The 13,270-nt window shown below is 33.5% G+C and overlaps 1 protein-coding gene across 2 annotated transcripts in view; it reads right to left on the bottom strand.

Moving 5' to 3' along the window:
- The window catches only part of LOC124636582 (40S ribosomal protein S19a), a 40,638-nt gene that overhangs the window by 18,871 nt on the left and 8,497 nt on the right, over nucleotides 1–13,270 (bottom strand). For both annotated transcript variants that reach the window (XM_047172736.1, XM_047172734.1), the window contains 5 exons: nucleotides 10,272–10,433; nucleotides 9,509–9,757; nucleotides 3,903–4,165; nucleotides 3,313–3,500; nucleotides 2,003–2,084 (listed from right to left, as the gene is read on the bottom strand). In XM_047172736.1, the coding sequence (XP_047028692.1) occupies nucleotides 2,003–2,084; nucleotides 3,313–3,500; nucleotides 3,903–4,165; nucleotides 9,509–9,757; nucleotides 10,272–10,433 (944 nt within the window). The remainder of the gene's footprint in view (nucleotides 1–2,002; nucleotides 2,085–3,312; nucleotides 3,501–3,902; nucleotides 4,166–9,508; nucleotides 9,758–10,271; nucleotides 10,434–13,270) is intronic.

The raw sequence follows: 13,270 nt of genomic DNA, 5'->3' as shown, positions 1-13,270 counted from the left end.
CATTTTTAATCTAAGTATAAAAATGCGGTTTGGTCATAGTTTTATTTTTATATTTCATAAAAGTTATAATTAAGTCTTATAGTCCATTATTTTCCAATTCTTAAAAAGAAAATCAAAACGTATTATTTTATATTATAACTGTATAAGAACAGATTACGATACTTGCCTGTTATTTTTAGCACAGCACTACAAAATATAAACCGCTGACATAACCTTGTAATAGCGCAGTATAGATTTAGAAAAATATTGTTTACCAAGTTATTTGACACTCAGTTTGGCACAAAATTATAACATTCATTGATTATTGATATAATAATGTTGTTTTAATGCTCCTCAATTGTTAAAACGGTAAACAACCAGCAAAAATATTTTTATCGTAACTGCAACGCCATTGCAAAGTTACGTCGTCAGTTCAATCGCGACGTGTCAGGAACGCATTCTCTGAATGGCCGAACTATAAACAGTTGTTTATGTGCTATTTTCCTATTAAACTATCCAGCTATATAAAGTAATTTGTGGTATTTAACAAAGCAATCGAACTGTGTAGACAATGAATCATACAGTCCAATGTCCTAACAGGGCATAGTTTTAAACTAAACACATCTTTCCAAGAAATATGAGAGACTACAAAAGTTAGTGTTGTCAACTCGTGACCATTTGTGTGTCTTATAAATAAATCATGAATAGTATGAATAACTTAGTTTAAGGAAATATCTCCATAACAGCAAAATAAGACTCAAAATGCCACCTCTTTCGAAATTAGAATTTAACGTACGTTGATATTTTTTCTTATGAATAGAAAAACGTTTCGTGGTTGCATATATTTCACAAACATCATCGTCATCCATGTAGCGGTCCACTACTGAAAATAGGACTCCCTCAGTGAGCGCCAACAATGCCGTTTTGGGCAGCCCGCATACATTGAATCCCCGACTTTCGTCACAGCCTAAACTCGAAACAATTTAACTGTGCCCGGGGAAGAACCCGAAACATACAGCCAATTATCCTGGCACTAAGCAGTCAATCGACAAATACTACCGTCCGGTTTCTGAATCATGAGCATTTTTGTTTATAACAATCATGGACAAGTATTTGACTGCATCAATAACAAAAGTGTAGGTGTATAAATAACTTCTTCCTATATAAAATAGTTCAACAAACTATGCAGTAAACAGATATGTTATATCGTCAGAAGGGGCATGTCAATTGAATTATCGACCGGCATAGAGTTCAAGGTGACTTTGCTGCTAAGAAGATAAAGGTATAATACGATATGTTGTTTATAATTTCTTTTGTATATTTTAACCGACGATAAAAGTTAATTATTTCCGTAGAGGAATCATACTGTAAACAAATGTCTAGGAACTTGGTCACAGATTACAAAATTACTTGGCTGTCATGAGGGGAAAATTTGTTGTGGTTTGATCATAGAAGTAGATTTTAGCATTTTATAACAAAACCAGTTTTAATATTGAGCTGTTTAAGAAGTCATTCAGAACGTTAATAAGGAGGACTAACGAAACAAAATATGATGCAATATTTATCAAATAAGATAGATAGTAAAAATACAATCAGTTATGTACCTACTTCACATTAACAAAAAACTGTTAGAATTAACTAGGAATGGTTGACTAATGCTTGCGATAACGAATGATAACTCCACAGTTATTAGAAGAGTTTCTATCGGAAAACCCATGATGTAGATGTAACTGACTAATATTAATTTAGATTCCTGAATAAAAAAAAACCTGTTTATTCTATAAAGATATATAAAACGATTGATGACCGATTGTTTTCGGTCGTAACTAATAATAATTAAGAATAACTTAAATTAGCTACGGACAAAGCAATCGTCAATCAAAAATTGAACCAGGAAAATTCATTATCATCAACATTTATCGAATTTATCGAATATGCACTGTATATCACAGGGTTAAGGTTTACTTTTGAATAAAGTAGCTCTAGTAAATTAAAAAGTATAGTATAAAATGCGCTATCTTACCTTGTAACTGGGTACAGCTGACTGAATTTCTGACATAAGTGAAGACTGCATGAGTTTCCAATGTGACAATTCAATGGTTTACCTGAAAACAAAAGAAACAGTATTTAGACCCGAGTTCAAAGCCAAGAGGGACGTCGGTTTTCTTAAAACAACTGTATACATACTTTGAAAATTGAACTGAAGTGATTTTTAAGTAACTATTTCGAATATTCTGGAAACTGACAGGCAGAGAGTAAACATGAAGACTACATTGGAGAAACGATGATATTTTTTTTCTGCCATGAAGCAAAACCTATATAAAGTCGATTTATAAGCGCTATATACTTTCCTGGGCATATTTCCTAACAAGAAACAATAGGCAATTTTCAAATAATCCTATTAAAACATTAAATGCTTCACTGTTACTCTGTTTTTCTCATTTCCTTAGATTTGCGCGAACCTAAACTTGGCTTTACTTATAATGAAGTAGGTAGAAACACTCGTGAAGCATTACGGAATTTTCTCGAAATAAAGTTTAACCTTATTATTGTAAACAGAAAACGTTCGCACTAATTTTAACATTAAAATATCTAGAATACTTAAATAGGTATATGAAATCACAAGGAAATAAGGAAACAATAATTAATTAGTGACCTCTGTAAATGAAGAGGAAATACAATTAAAATTCGTTGCCAAGGCAAAGCATTTAACTACATGTACAAACTAATGCATTTTCAATGCACTTGACATCATTATTTCTTTAATTCATATTATGATTGGTTCATGTTTAATAACCACCACTATCAGTTATGCATTTGTGAGAGTGTTTAACACTCACACATTAATATGTATATGTAACAGCCAGCCTGCATGAAGTTCTAACACTTTTTCAACAAGGCCGTTTGTACTTATATAACATGTAGGTACTTGATATAGCAGACCGAATTAAATACTTTGACAAAGAATACGTAACGAGTTGTCTGAGGGTAGTAAAGTAGTATCTGTTAGTTAGATAATTTACACGTTCACTAACCTCGAAATAGACGCAATAGCTTTTACTTATTCTGCATACAAAGTAAGCATATTATTCCATCACCAATCGCACTGTTTTTTTTTGGATTCTCTTCCACAGTAAATAGTTTTCGTTGTAATTTACTGCTTCAGTAAATTAGACACAAAAATCTAACAAACCATAAAGTTCAAATATCGTTATCCAATCACGGTAGCAGAATGATTTTACAGGCCTTTAGGACCCTATCTCCCAATAACAAAAGAGAGATCATATACTACATTGGATAAACATTGAGTATAACTATGTTAGATAAACATACCATTCTCATCTTCAGTGGGCGGATTGATCGGTGACCAAGTGACTCCATGATCAAAAGTTATCAACGAGATCAGATGTTCCGGCCCAAGTGTTGAGACGGGCGCCTTTGAGTCAACCCTCGACGCTATGTAAATGCCTTTCAACCCTTCCACGCGGTACAAATCCGTGAATGGATCTTCTGTCACGTCCCTGAAAATAACATGGTATTAAAACAAAGCAAGTACCTGTATTACGTTGTGAAATGTTGTTGTTTGGTTCGTTCATAAAAATATGTCACCTCAAACCGACATTCCTGAGATGGATATAAATAAATTCTGCCAACAAATTACTCTGTGTCCATGCAGTCAAGGTCTTTTTAATGATAATATCTCAATGTCGTTCCCTTCAATTTTAACTCTCATGTACATACATACATTGATGGAAAGTTTCAAAATATTTTTCTGATAGATTAACTTGATGACTTTTTAGTAACTTCATACCCTCAAGTAAATATTTGAACTACCTTTATAATGACTCTATGTGTTGTCTACCGAGTGGCTATTATTCTACAAGTAAAAAAAAATGTTCTATATTTAAAATACCAGTACTTACTCTAGCCAGCTATCCTTCCAATTAGCATCAGGGAAGTAGCACAATATCTGCTCCAAGCTCAATACAAAGTTGTACTGAGTGAAATTGTTGCTTATCTCTGACACATACAGGTTAGCCAGAGAATCAGTGTGCATGACAGAGACGAATATACGTTTGTCAGTAACGTCTGCTATGTGGAACCTTTTCAGGTCTAACTCTGTTTGGAACTCGGCCTTGTAGAATGGACCTCTTTGGTGGGAAATGTAAAGATGCAGGGTGTTTCTCTGGAAAAGAAAAAAACAATTGTTTATTATTCACAACTATATTATAAAAGGAGCTAGAACATACATTAAGCATTCGTTCGTTGTTCGCCCTAAAAAACATTGATGGTTGGGTAAATAGAATGAGTATTTTGTTTTAACGTGCCCTTACGAAATCAAGGTATAAAGACTAAATTGCGCAAGTTACGGCGAATCCTTATAAAATTGAACTGCGTCGTTGAGTTACTTCAGAATCCCAATTATGCTGGGGTCAGAATATCAGTGCTTTACATAAACAGATTGTCTTTTTGCTGGCTTTGTGAGTAGTAATAGTCATTACCACTCATGCAAGAAACAAAGAACAATATGTCCTGACCTCACATAATATTTTAACTTCTGTCATAACATAGGCAATAAAGTCTAGATTTACATCATTGTTGCTTTGTTTATGTCTAATAATATTAACGGACAATACAAAGCTCAGTATAAAATGTTCGTTAAAACCAAATCAGCATTTATACAATACTAGCATCGGCTAGAATAAATAGTTATTCTTTTGTTTTTAAAATGACAAGTCCGAATAATAAGTAAATGTACAAAAACAGTCTAGATGTTAATTCTAGCTATTTTCAACCGGTTGCTATTAAATATGGCCTCGTAACGCTTATGCATATGGCAAATGGTTTTTTACGAAACTTTAATTGCCAATAAGATAAGTCTACTCGACACAACACATGCAAATAAATGAATTAATTGAGCTTCGATGATTTCAACAAGATATTTATTTGTGAATATTTCTCGCAAAAGTATTGCTTGAAACTAGCATGGACTGTTTTATTTCAGTGTTTAGGGTCACTTTATACCTACGATATAGGTATACATGTTGGTGGAATGCACCTTTAATCTCATTTAATTGATTAAGCTCTATAAGTAATAGTAAGTATAAGTAGAAGTGCGGACGTATTAAAATAGACGTTTATTATTGTTAGTAAATAAATAATCTCTAGGCAATGCGGCAATCTGCAACAATGTAGTAGATTAGAGAGAGAAAATTAATCTAGAAACATTTTTGGCATCGAACGAATATAAATCTTTAGAACTAAGTATCATCGCTTGTACTCTTAAGTCAAAAGTTCAAGTAAATAAGTTTAATATACCATTCTTTCATTTTGTTGTTTACTTTTAAGTCAGTTATGTTGCAAAATACAGGAGTGTATTTGTACATCTAAATATTCACGCTGAAATAGCTGAATTATTGAGGTGATTTCTTGTATGATTCGGGAGATTCGGGATATGTGGGACCACAAAGTGAGACACTGGGCAGTTTTTATAAGCACATAGGCCTATAGAGACACAGGTGAAAAAAAGTTTTTAGTAAAGTAAGCGTGTTAAAAAATCCGGTTTTTGACCTTTTCTTATCCAATAACAAATTAAAGTGCCTTATCTCATGTCAGGTTACTTAGTGCCCAGAGGCACTTAACAAAAAAGCTTTGAACCAAACAACAGTGCCGTTTGTCACAGTATCGAAACAACAGTTTTCTATACCAACAAGAGACCGTTGTTTACGTGACCTTAAATACACTCACTTCGACTTACTAAACAATAACATACTTGAAGCTCTCATATCGGTCTCAAGTGAACAGAACCTTCTAGAAATTAATAGTTTTGTTTGTTCCATTTCTACTTGATATGTGCCCTTTACGGCTTTAGCTATCCATTTGGAATGACTAAGAGCCACTTGAGATAGGATTTAAAGCTCAGCCTACACTCAAGTTGTGCAGAAAAAAAAATAAGTCGTTAGCAGAAGAGTCTACACTTGATAACAACATTTTGGAGACCAGAATTTAGTGGATATACTTTAATTTGGAGAGTTAAAAAAATCGTGATGTGAATAAAGATAGGTAAGGGATATTTTGCGACATGAACATATTATATTTAAACATATCTGTACAATATGTTTAAATACACATTTAATCGTATACGCAGTATCAGGGTCTAGGTAGTTTTTATCTGAAAAGGGCATGTTGGGCATGAAGGCCACAGTAGTGTGGCCAGTTTATTTTGAGGACCAAATAGGCTATCCCTTTCTCGTTTTGAAGTTAATATAGACTTTACATGAATAAAAAATCCTGACATTATTTCTAGACACACGCTATGTACCTAAGTACATATGCGTGCTTTACAGCATTTTAGTTTACACCGCAATGTGATCATGAAAAACACGCAATTATCCTAGACAAAATGTATAAATTTTAACGATGGAACATATAATTAAGTAAAACTAAAGTTCAAGAACAATATTTGCATATTCACATTATTGTAATTACCTCTGCATATCTAACAACAGCAGTGACCTACTTTGGCAACGAACCTCTCTACTTATAACCTCTACAGCTGCATTTTTTAATTTTCATAATTCGATTATCGCATACTTTGTTAATTTAGATATTCCTGTATGAAAACGTTCTAAGTTTAAAGTATAAAAATAAAACATTAATGTTTTTGTAAGTAATAAATTCCATCCTACTTTTCTTTAAACAAAAGTGCATCTCATTCTGACGTCAAAAGTGCGACACTACACGTGCAGTCTCGAAATGTTTCATCGCCAAAAACATCCACATAGATATAAGTATATGTATAAAATATAATAAAGTCTACACTGTACATTTATTTAAATATAGACTGATAACGATCATTCACCTACGAGTAAAATATGATAATGAAGCCTGTTAAACACCTGTAAAAAATTACATCACGTTCAGGAAAATCCCAAACATTTCAAAATAAAATAACACCTATTAGTTTACTTTTTCCTCCACAAGGAAAATCAATGTTACTTTGACTATCCAATCATTTGAAATCTCAAAGTTGTTACTACAAAAAGTCAGTACCTAAGTAATTTATAAACCACCATTTTGATTTAAGTAATTGCATGTCATTATCATGTCCGTATATTTAACCGCGCCAATCGATTCCATTTTTGTATTGGATTTTAGTGCTAAAATTGTAACACGGTTGACCTATTTACCTAGCTTCCAATTTAAACCTAGTGTCGCAGACACAAGACTGTTCTTATAAAACATTCTATTATTACGACTGCGATCGCATAGACCTCTTAATCTGTATTCCTTTAAAGATAAATTGATAGAATGAGTGCGATTAAAATTAATTTTGTCGTAATAAATTATACAGAATTAAGCTACATAATTGCAGAGAATTTTCTTTTAAATTTACTAAAGAGCAACCGTAGCTAGGCGAGTATTTTCATCTTCTACGTGAACAAGAAGTTTTTAATCTTGTTCTGGCGAACGTAATTATTGTTAGTACATACATTGCAGGCCTTATTTAAAATAAAAAATAGATCGTCTAAGATTGCGCTGACGAACGTTGAACTCGACGCCAACACGTTTCAAAACAAACATCAGTGTCGTATGTCAATAAAACGTAATGTGATAAATGTATATCTTGTTCCATACTCATAATAAAGCCGTAAGTAGTCCTAGTGCATACATTATCGTATCAACAGAGGTGATTTGGGTAATTCATACTAACGCTGCAGACTATCAAGGAGTGGCCTGAAGGCCCAAGAAGGACAATTTGCCGTATTATTCGCTTGACAAGGCACTTCCTCGCGCCGTGAACATTGTACAACATTATCTATACCAGTAGGTACACAGCTGGAGGGGTGAGCTAACAAGACGGTAGACCACAATATCACTGGATTACACTTAATTGATGACTCAATTGAATCCATGATGTAAACCAAGTTACCAGTATGGCGCTTTTACTCATAATTTTGTGAAAACGACAATTTACTGAAAACTTTGTTGTTATATAGTTTTATTGACCTTTAAAAGTTCATCCGTAAAATGTAACAAACTTATCAATTTGTAAACGTTTGAATGATTGTTTAAACTAACCGACATCACTGTGCGTTCAGTTAAACTATGACACGGAAGGTTATTGATTAGAATCTCTAAGCATTTTTATATTGACTTTGAGCAAAATTATATTTACGTCAGAAAAGCAACGGACGCTTTTACTAAATACGTACAAACAAACAAGCTATTCATAACTATTTAGTATTGATCGAAGTCAATAGTCGTGGAATAATGTCTGCATACAAGTTGACTTAGATACAAGTCCTTATCAAATAATTAAAATGTCGATGCATACAGCCGTCGATACAGAACAGAACTAATGAGTAAGCAGTTGACAGATCTTATTGAGCTAAGCAATATGCTTCCACTATGCGTCATAATGATGAATCACACATCAATGCGGTCGTTTAATGCCTAAAGTCCGACTTCGTATTGGTAACACGGCTACTCATAAAATAATGTCTAGCTTCCAACTTGTTTTGTTATAACTACAAACATTTGCGAATGTGTGCAAAACAATCGATACAGAGCTGTCGTTGTACATAAATTATACAGTCACATGTTACTTTCGCATGAGTAAGCGACTGATGATAACAAAATAATCGGATACAATGACAGTGTGGCCAGAACATTAAAGAAAAAAAATATGTTTACTAACAAAGAGTTCCTATATGTAGACAGTTGATAGAGAAATTGGTTGTTGTGCCACTAACGGTTCACGTTTGGTTAGGTCGCAGGAGCAAGTTTATCGGTTATTATACCTTGTTTATTAAATGTTTCCTGTGTCGGGTAGAGAGCAAGCTTTTGTTGGGACTTCGAATATAATAATAAATATTTAGTTCTCTTAGCGTGCAGTGAAAGACGTCACGGTCTAGATTTTAATTATAAATGCAATAAAGTGCGCTCTTTGGAGAGATTCCGTCTGAAATGAATTTCAGACTATATTTTCTGTAATCTAAGAGACAGGAATGACTTCGAAACCTTTAATTTTAGACACGAAGGAAGGACACAGACACAGGTCATTGTAATTTGTAAAACAATAATAGTCAGACAGCTTTTCTTGCCCTGCTTCCTAGCATTTATGTACACTATATTATCAGTTGATAACTGAAGTAAATATTATAAGCAAATAAATTACTTTGCCGTAACAATGCTTTGACCGAGCGAATGACTTGTGGTGTGGTGTGATTGATTGATGCATGTACGTACATAATTATTATTTTCACTCAAGTCATGCATACTATAGTAGGCCTGTTGTGTTTGTTTTACAAAACATAAGGTTATTTATAGCCAGATTCACGACCTCCGGGGAAATACCGGTTTAACATAAGCAGAAGCAACTTATGGCATTATTCTGAAGTCTAAAGCATGTGTGGGACATTGCTAAGAGCCCTTTATTTTGTTTCTTGGAATAGTCATATAAGAAACTCAAGTAGCGACGCTTTTTTTACCATAAACAATATTTATAATAAATGACAAAACTTACATCTTTGGATTGCTTCGTAGCGAACATGTAGTCTCCTTTGATTTGGAAATCTTTGGCTTCTTCGAACAGCACCTCAGCGTTGACCAGGTCAGTCGGGTCGCTGGCACTGAACACCGTGCTCGTGCCGTCTGGCTTCCATCGCTCCATGTAGAATATCTTCGGGAAACCAGGCCCGGAAGACCAGAAGAACGTCTTCACGTAGCTTTGGATCATCTTGAATGTCTTACCGCCGTCTAGTGTCAGGTACAGCTAAGGAAACATCAAAGCGCCCATTACTACAAGATCTTTTCAATAAACGTACAGCTCAAAATAAAAGCCACTTAAGGCAAGATTTATAGCCAGACATCGAAATAACTACACGCATACATGCATTCAACCATTAAAGATTGTCCTAACAGCATGACGGTCAAACTGGCGGTGTATAACCGTATGATTGGTGATATCCCTTCGGGCAAGTCCCCAGTTATTGTACCACTCGCAGCCAGACACAACTGTCTCGCTCTGAATATTCCGATCACGAATCAATTAAAAAATATCGCTAACATTTATAATTGGTCACAATACGAGTAGCTATAGCTTTAAATTATTTGCTATCGCTATTTCCGATTCGATATTAATTTGCTGGAAATTTTATAATCAAACTGGTAGTTGTTAATTAAATAAATTGTTGTATGTTATCAAATCTAACTACTGATTATAATTATTCACAAAGTTAATGTCACGAAAACATTATTTTACAATGACGAAGTAGAAGTACACTTACTTTTCTATTGATGTCGACTTTGTCCAAAATGACGTATTTGTCAGGAAACTCCTCATCAAAAGAGAGCTCGCTGGGATGGAAGACGAGATCGGATCGATGAATATTGCGTCCATTGTCGCTCGTGTAGAACAACTTCTTATTCGTCGAGTCAACGAAAACGCACTGCGAACAAAAATGCAACATGAATTTACCTGCACTTTCTTTAGTTTATTTAATGTTTAGATTGTGAAAAGAAAGTATAATAAATAGCCAGTGTTTTATTTGTGTCTACAATGACTACAAAATCTCGGGACGTACTGTAAATCTATACATATAATAAAATGATAGGAAAGTCAAAACTGTACATTGAATATTTTTTTAAAAGAATACTTGGGGGGTGATCCATAATCGATTCTGAACCCAAATAGGTAGTTTTTAGAATTTTTGTCTGTATGTCTGTATGTCTGTTTGTCTGTATGTCTGTCCCGGATAAACTCAAAAAGTACTGCATGGATTTAAATCTAATTTTGCATGACTATTACCTGGGGGCCGGTTCAACACATAGGCTATATTATCACGCTATCACCTACGGGGGATGAGCAATGAACGATTAAATGAACGAAATTGGAAATTCTATATTGCTCACGCAGACGAAGTCGCGGGCAACAGCTAGTATCAGCTAAAAACAATAAAAATATATACCTACCTATACCTATTTTCGAGAAACATTTTTAAGCGATTCTAAAGTTTTTCTCTATAGTCCAACATGACCTACTCCATTATATTTTTTCAGTTTATCGCCGGACGTAGGTGGCTGGGGGTAACTTATGTAATTAAAAATACTCTATCGAGGAAACCGGCATGACGTCATGATGACTAACCGGATCTTTTTATTATAGTGAAGCAATACACTACTTTTCATAAATAAACTAACCCCGTAATATGATTAAAGTAATTTGATTAGGAATGATAAATAAATTGTGTCACATAAACCCTAAAATGAAGGTCGAATAATAATTCGAAGGTTCCTAATTCATGAAGAAAATTCATTTCTATCGGGATAATAAGCCCCGGTAAGAGATCTATAAGATCGAGCTAGCATTCTATAACTGTTTTAGATAACGCTAAGCACGATTAAACTAGCAAAAGACAAAAAACCTGCTTGTTTCGCCCGCACACGTACCATAACTGTAAATTTCATATGGGTGGAGAGAGAAAAAAGTAACGACATCCAAAATATGGTGCACAGGTAGTAATCGCCATAAATTAATGAAAAAAATACTGTAATAGTGATAATGTATATTCAAGAATTTACACATCACCTTTAATTTAATGTGGCGTGTTGGTAAATTACTGTTTTATTACTAGGGGTGAATGACCCCTAGTTCTGTCACCTTTACTAGGCTGGTATTGGCGGGTATTATTATCATCTCGAAGTATTGACTATTGCACGTTGTTTTATTTTGCGGTTTCGACGGACTAGATATTGCACATAATGCAGGTACAAAAAAAATTGTCTTTGTCATTATTCTGCTGCGGTTTTTCCAATTTTACTTGGGGCCGGTGCAGCGTGTTGTGTTCTATACTGTTTCATATGACAAGTAACATTATTTAGTAGACTTTTCAATAGTTATTTAAGTATACATATATGTGTCCTTATTTTACTTGTCTTTGTTTGTTTATAAACACTTTGTACTGATTGGTATGACTCAATATCTACGCAGGTAAAGTTCAATGAACTCAGAACGTGATACGAATGCGAACATCATTCCATTAAAGGATAAACCTTCCTGTTGAGATTACAAGCTTATGGGACTCCTTTCTTATATCATAACACGTTACTTTATATTTAACCCTAGTATCGAACACGGCCTCACACGGCTGCTGCTAGGGCAAAAGTTTTTTGTTCACACAGAGAGTAAGCGTCTTTTTATCCATAATACTCCAAACGCAGTTAAGCGATTTCAGACCGTTGTATTAGTCCTTCACAGATATCTTTTTTTCTCTACTATTATATGATAAGTTACCAAAATATCCTACCTATTACCTACACAATTTACTATATGGTTTTCCTCTCAACTAAATTATTTTGATAGTCACACACACATAAACGTCACATCATGCCGATTCCAGGGAATTTATGACACAATCCTCCAGTATTTTATATTATCATCAACAATAGATGTGCATGGTTCATCTGGCGATTTTACTGTTATCAACAAAAATACATGTGGAAATCCCTAATGTTAATTGAAACTGGAATTATTGTCCATTGATAGCAAGTAAATAAACTCTATATAATAATATAACCATTCACTACTCCTATATCATTTTAATTTGTTATCTTTATCATTGTTTGTTGTGAACACATTTGAAGGGGCAATGTTCTTGTACTCAGAAAATAATTATTTATTGTGAGGTAACTAATACTTATTTAAATTAATATGGCTTTGTTTGAAACACAATAGGCTTATCAAATTAAGAATCTATTTAATTTTATTAATTTGTAAAGCATTCAATAATTAAGGAATTGGTTTTTAAGGAAGGAAAATGATATACATTGTGTTTAGCTGTACTGTAATCTACATAGGATGTTTTTGTTTAAATTGTATGCCATGGATAAATTTTAATAAATCTGGGTCAATCTCCTGCACTGAACAGTTTTATAAAATTAAAATTTAAATAAATATTCATAGACAAACTACTGAAAGACAAGAATGTTATTGTGTAAAACCGGCTGTGCTTAGTCTTAACAATTGGATGTTGGCTGATAAGAATTACAGAAAAACATAATATATAACAATAAAATTAAAATACCTATGATATTGAAGATTTCATGAGATTTTTACTTACCTATACTTTTATTATCAGTATGATATTTTATGTAAACAAAATAAAGATAACTTGATATAAGGGAATGCACTGATTATTTCAAACAATCTAGAATTTAAAAATAATTCTAATTACAAGAAATGGCTAGCCACATAATATTCTACACTTCAAACTTCATTTAGTATCTA

Source organism: Helicoverpa zea, chromosome 14 (genome assembly GCF_022581195.2).
Source record: "Helicoverpa zea isolate HzStark_Cry1AcR chromosome 14, ilHelZeax1.1, whole genome shotgun sequence".
Taxonomy (NCBI): domain Eukaryota; kingdom Metazoa; phylum Arthropoda; class Insecta; order Lepidoptera; family Noctuidae; genus Helicoverpa; species Helicoverpa zea.
The sequence above is the reverse complement of the archived record's forward strand: the minus strand, read 5'-3'. Positions and strand labels throughout refer to the sequence as shown.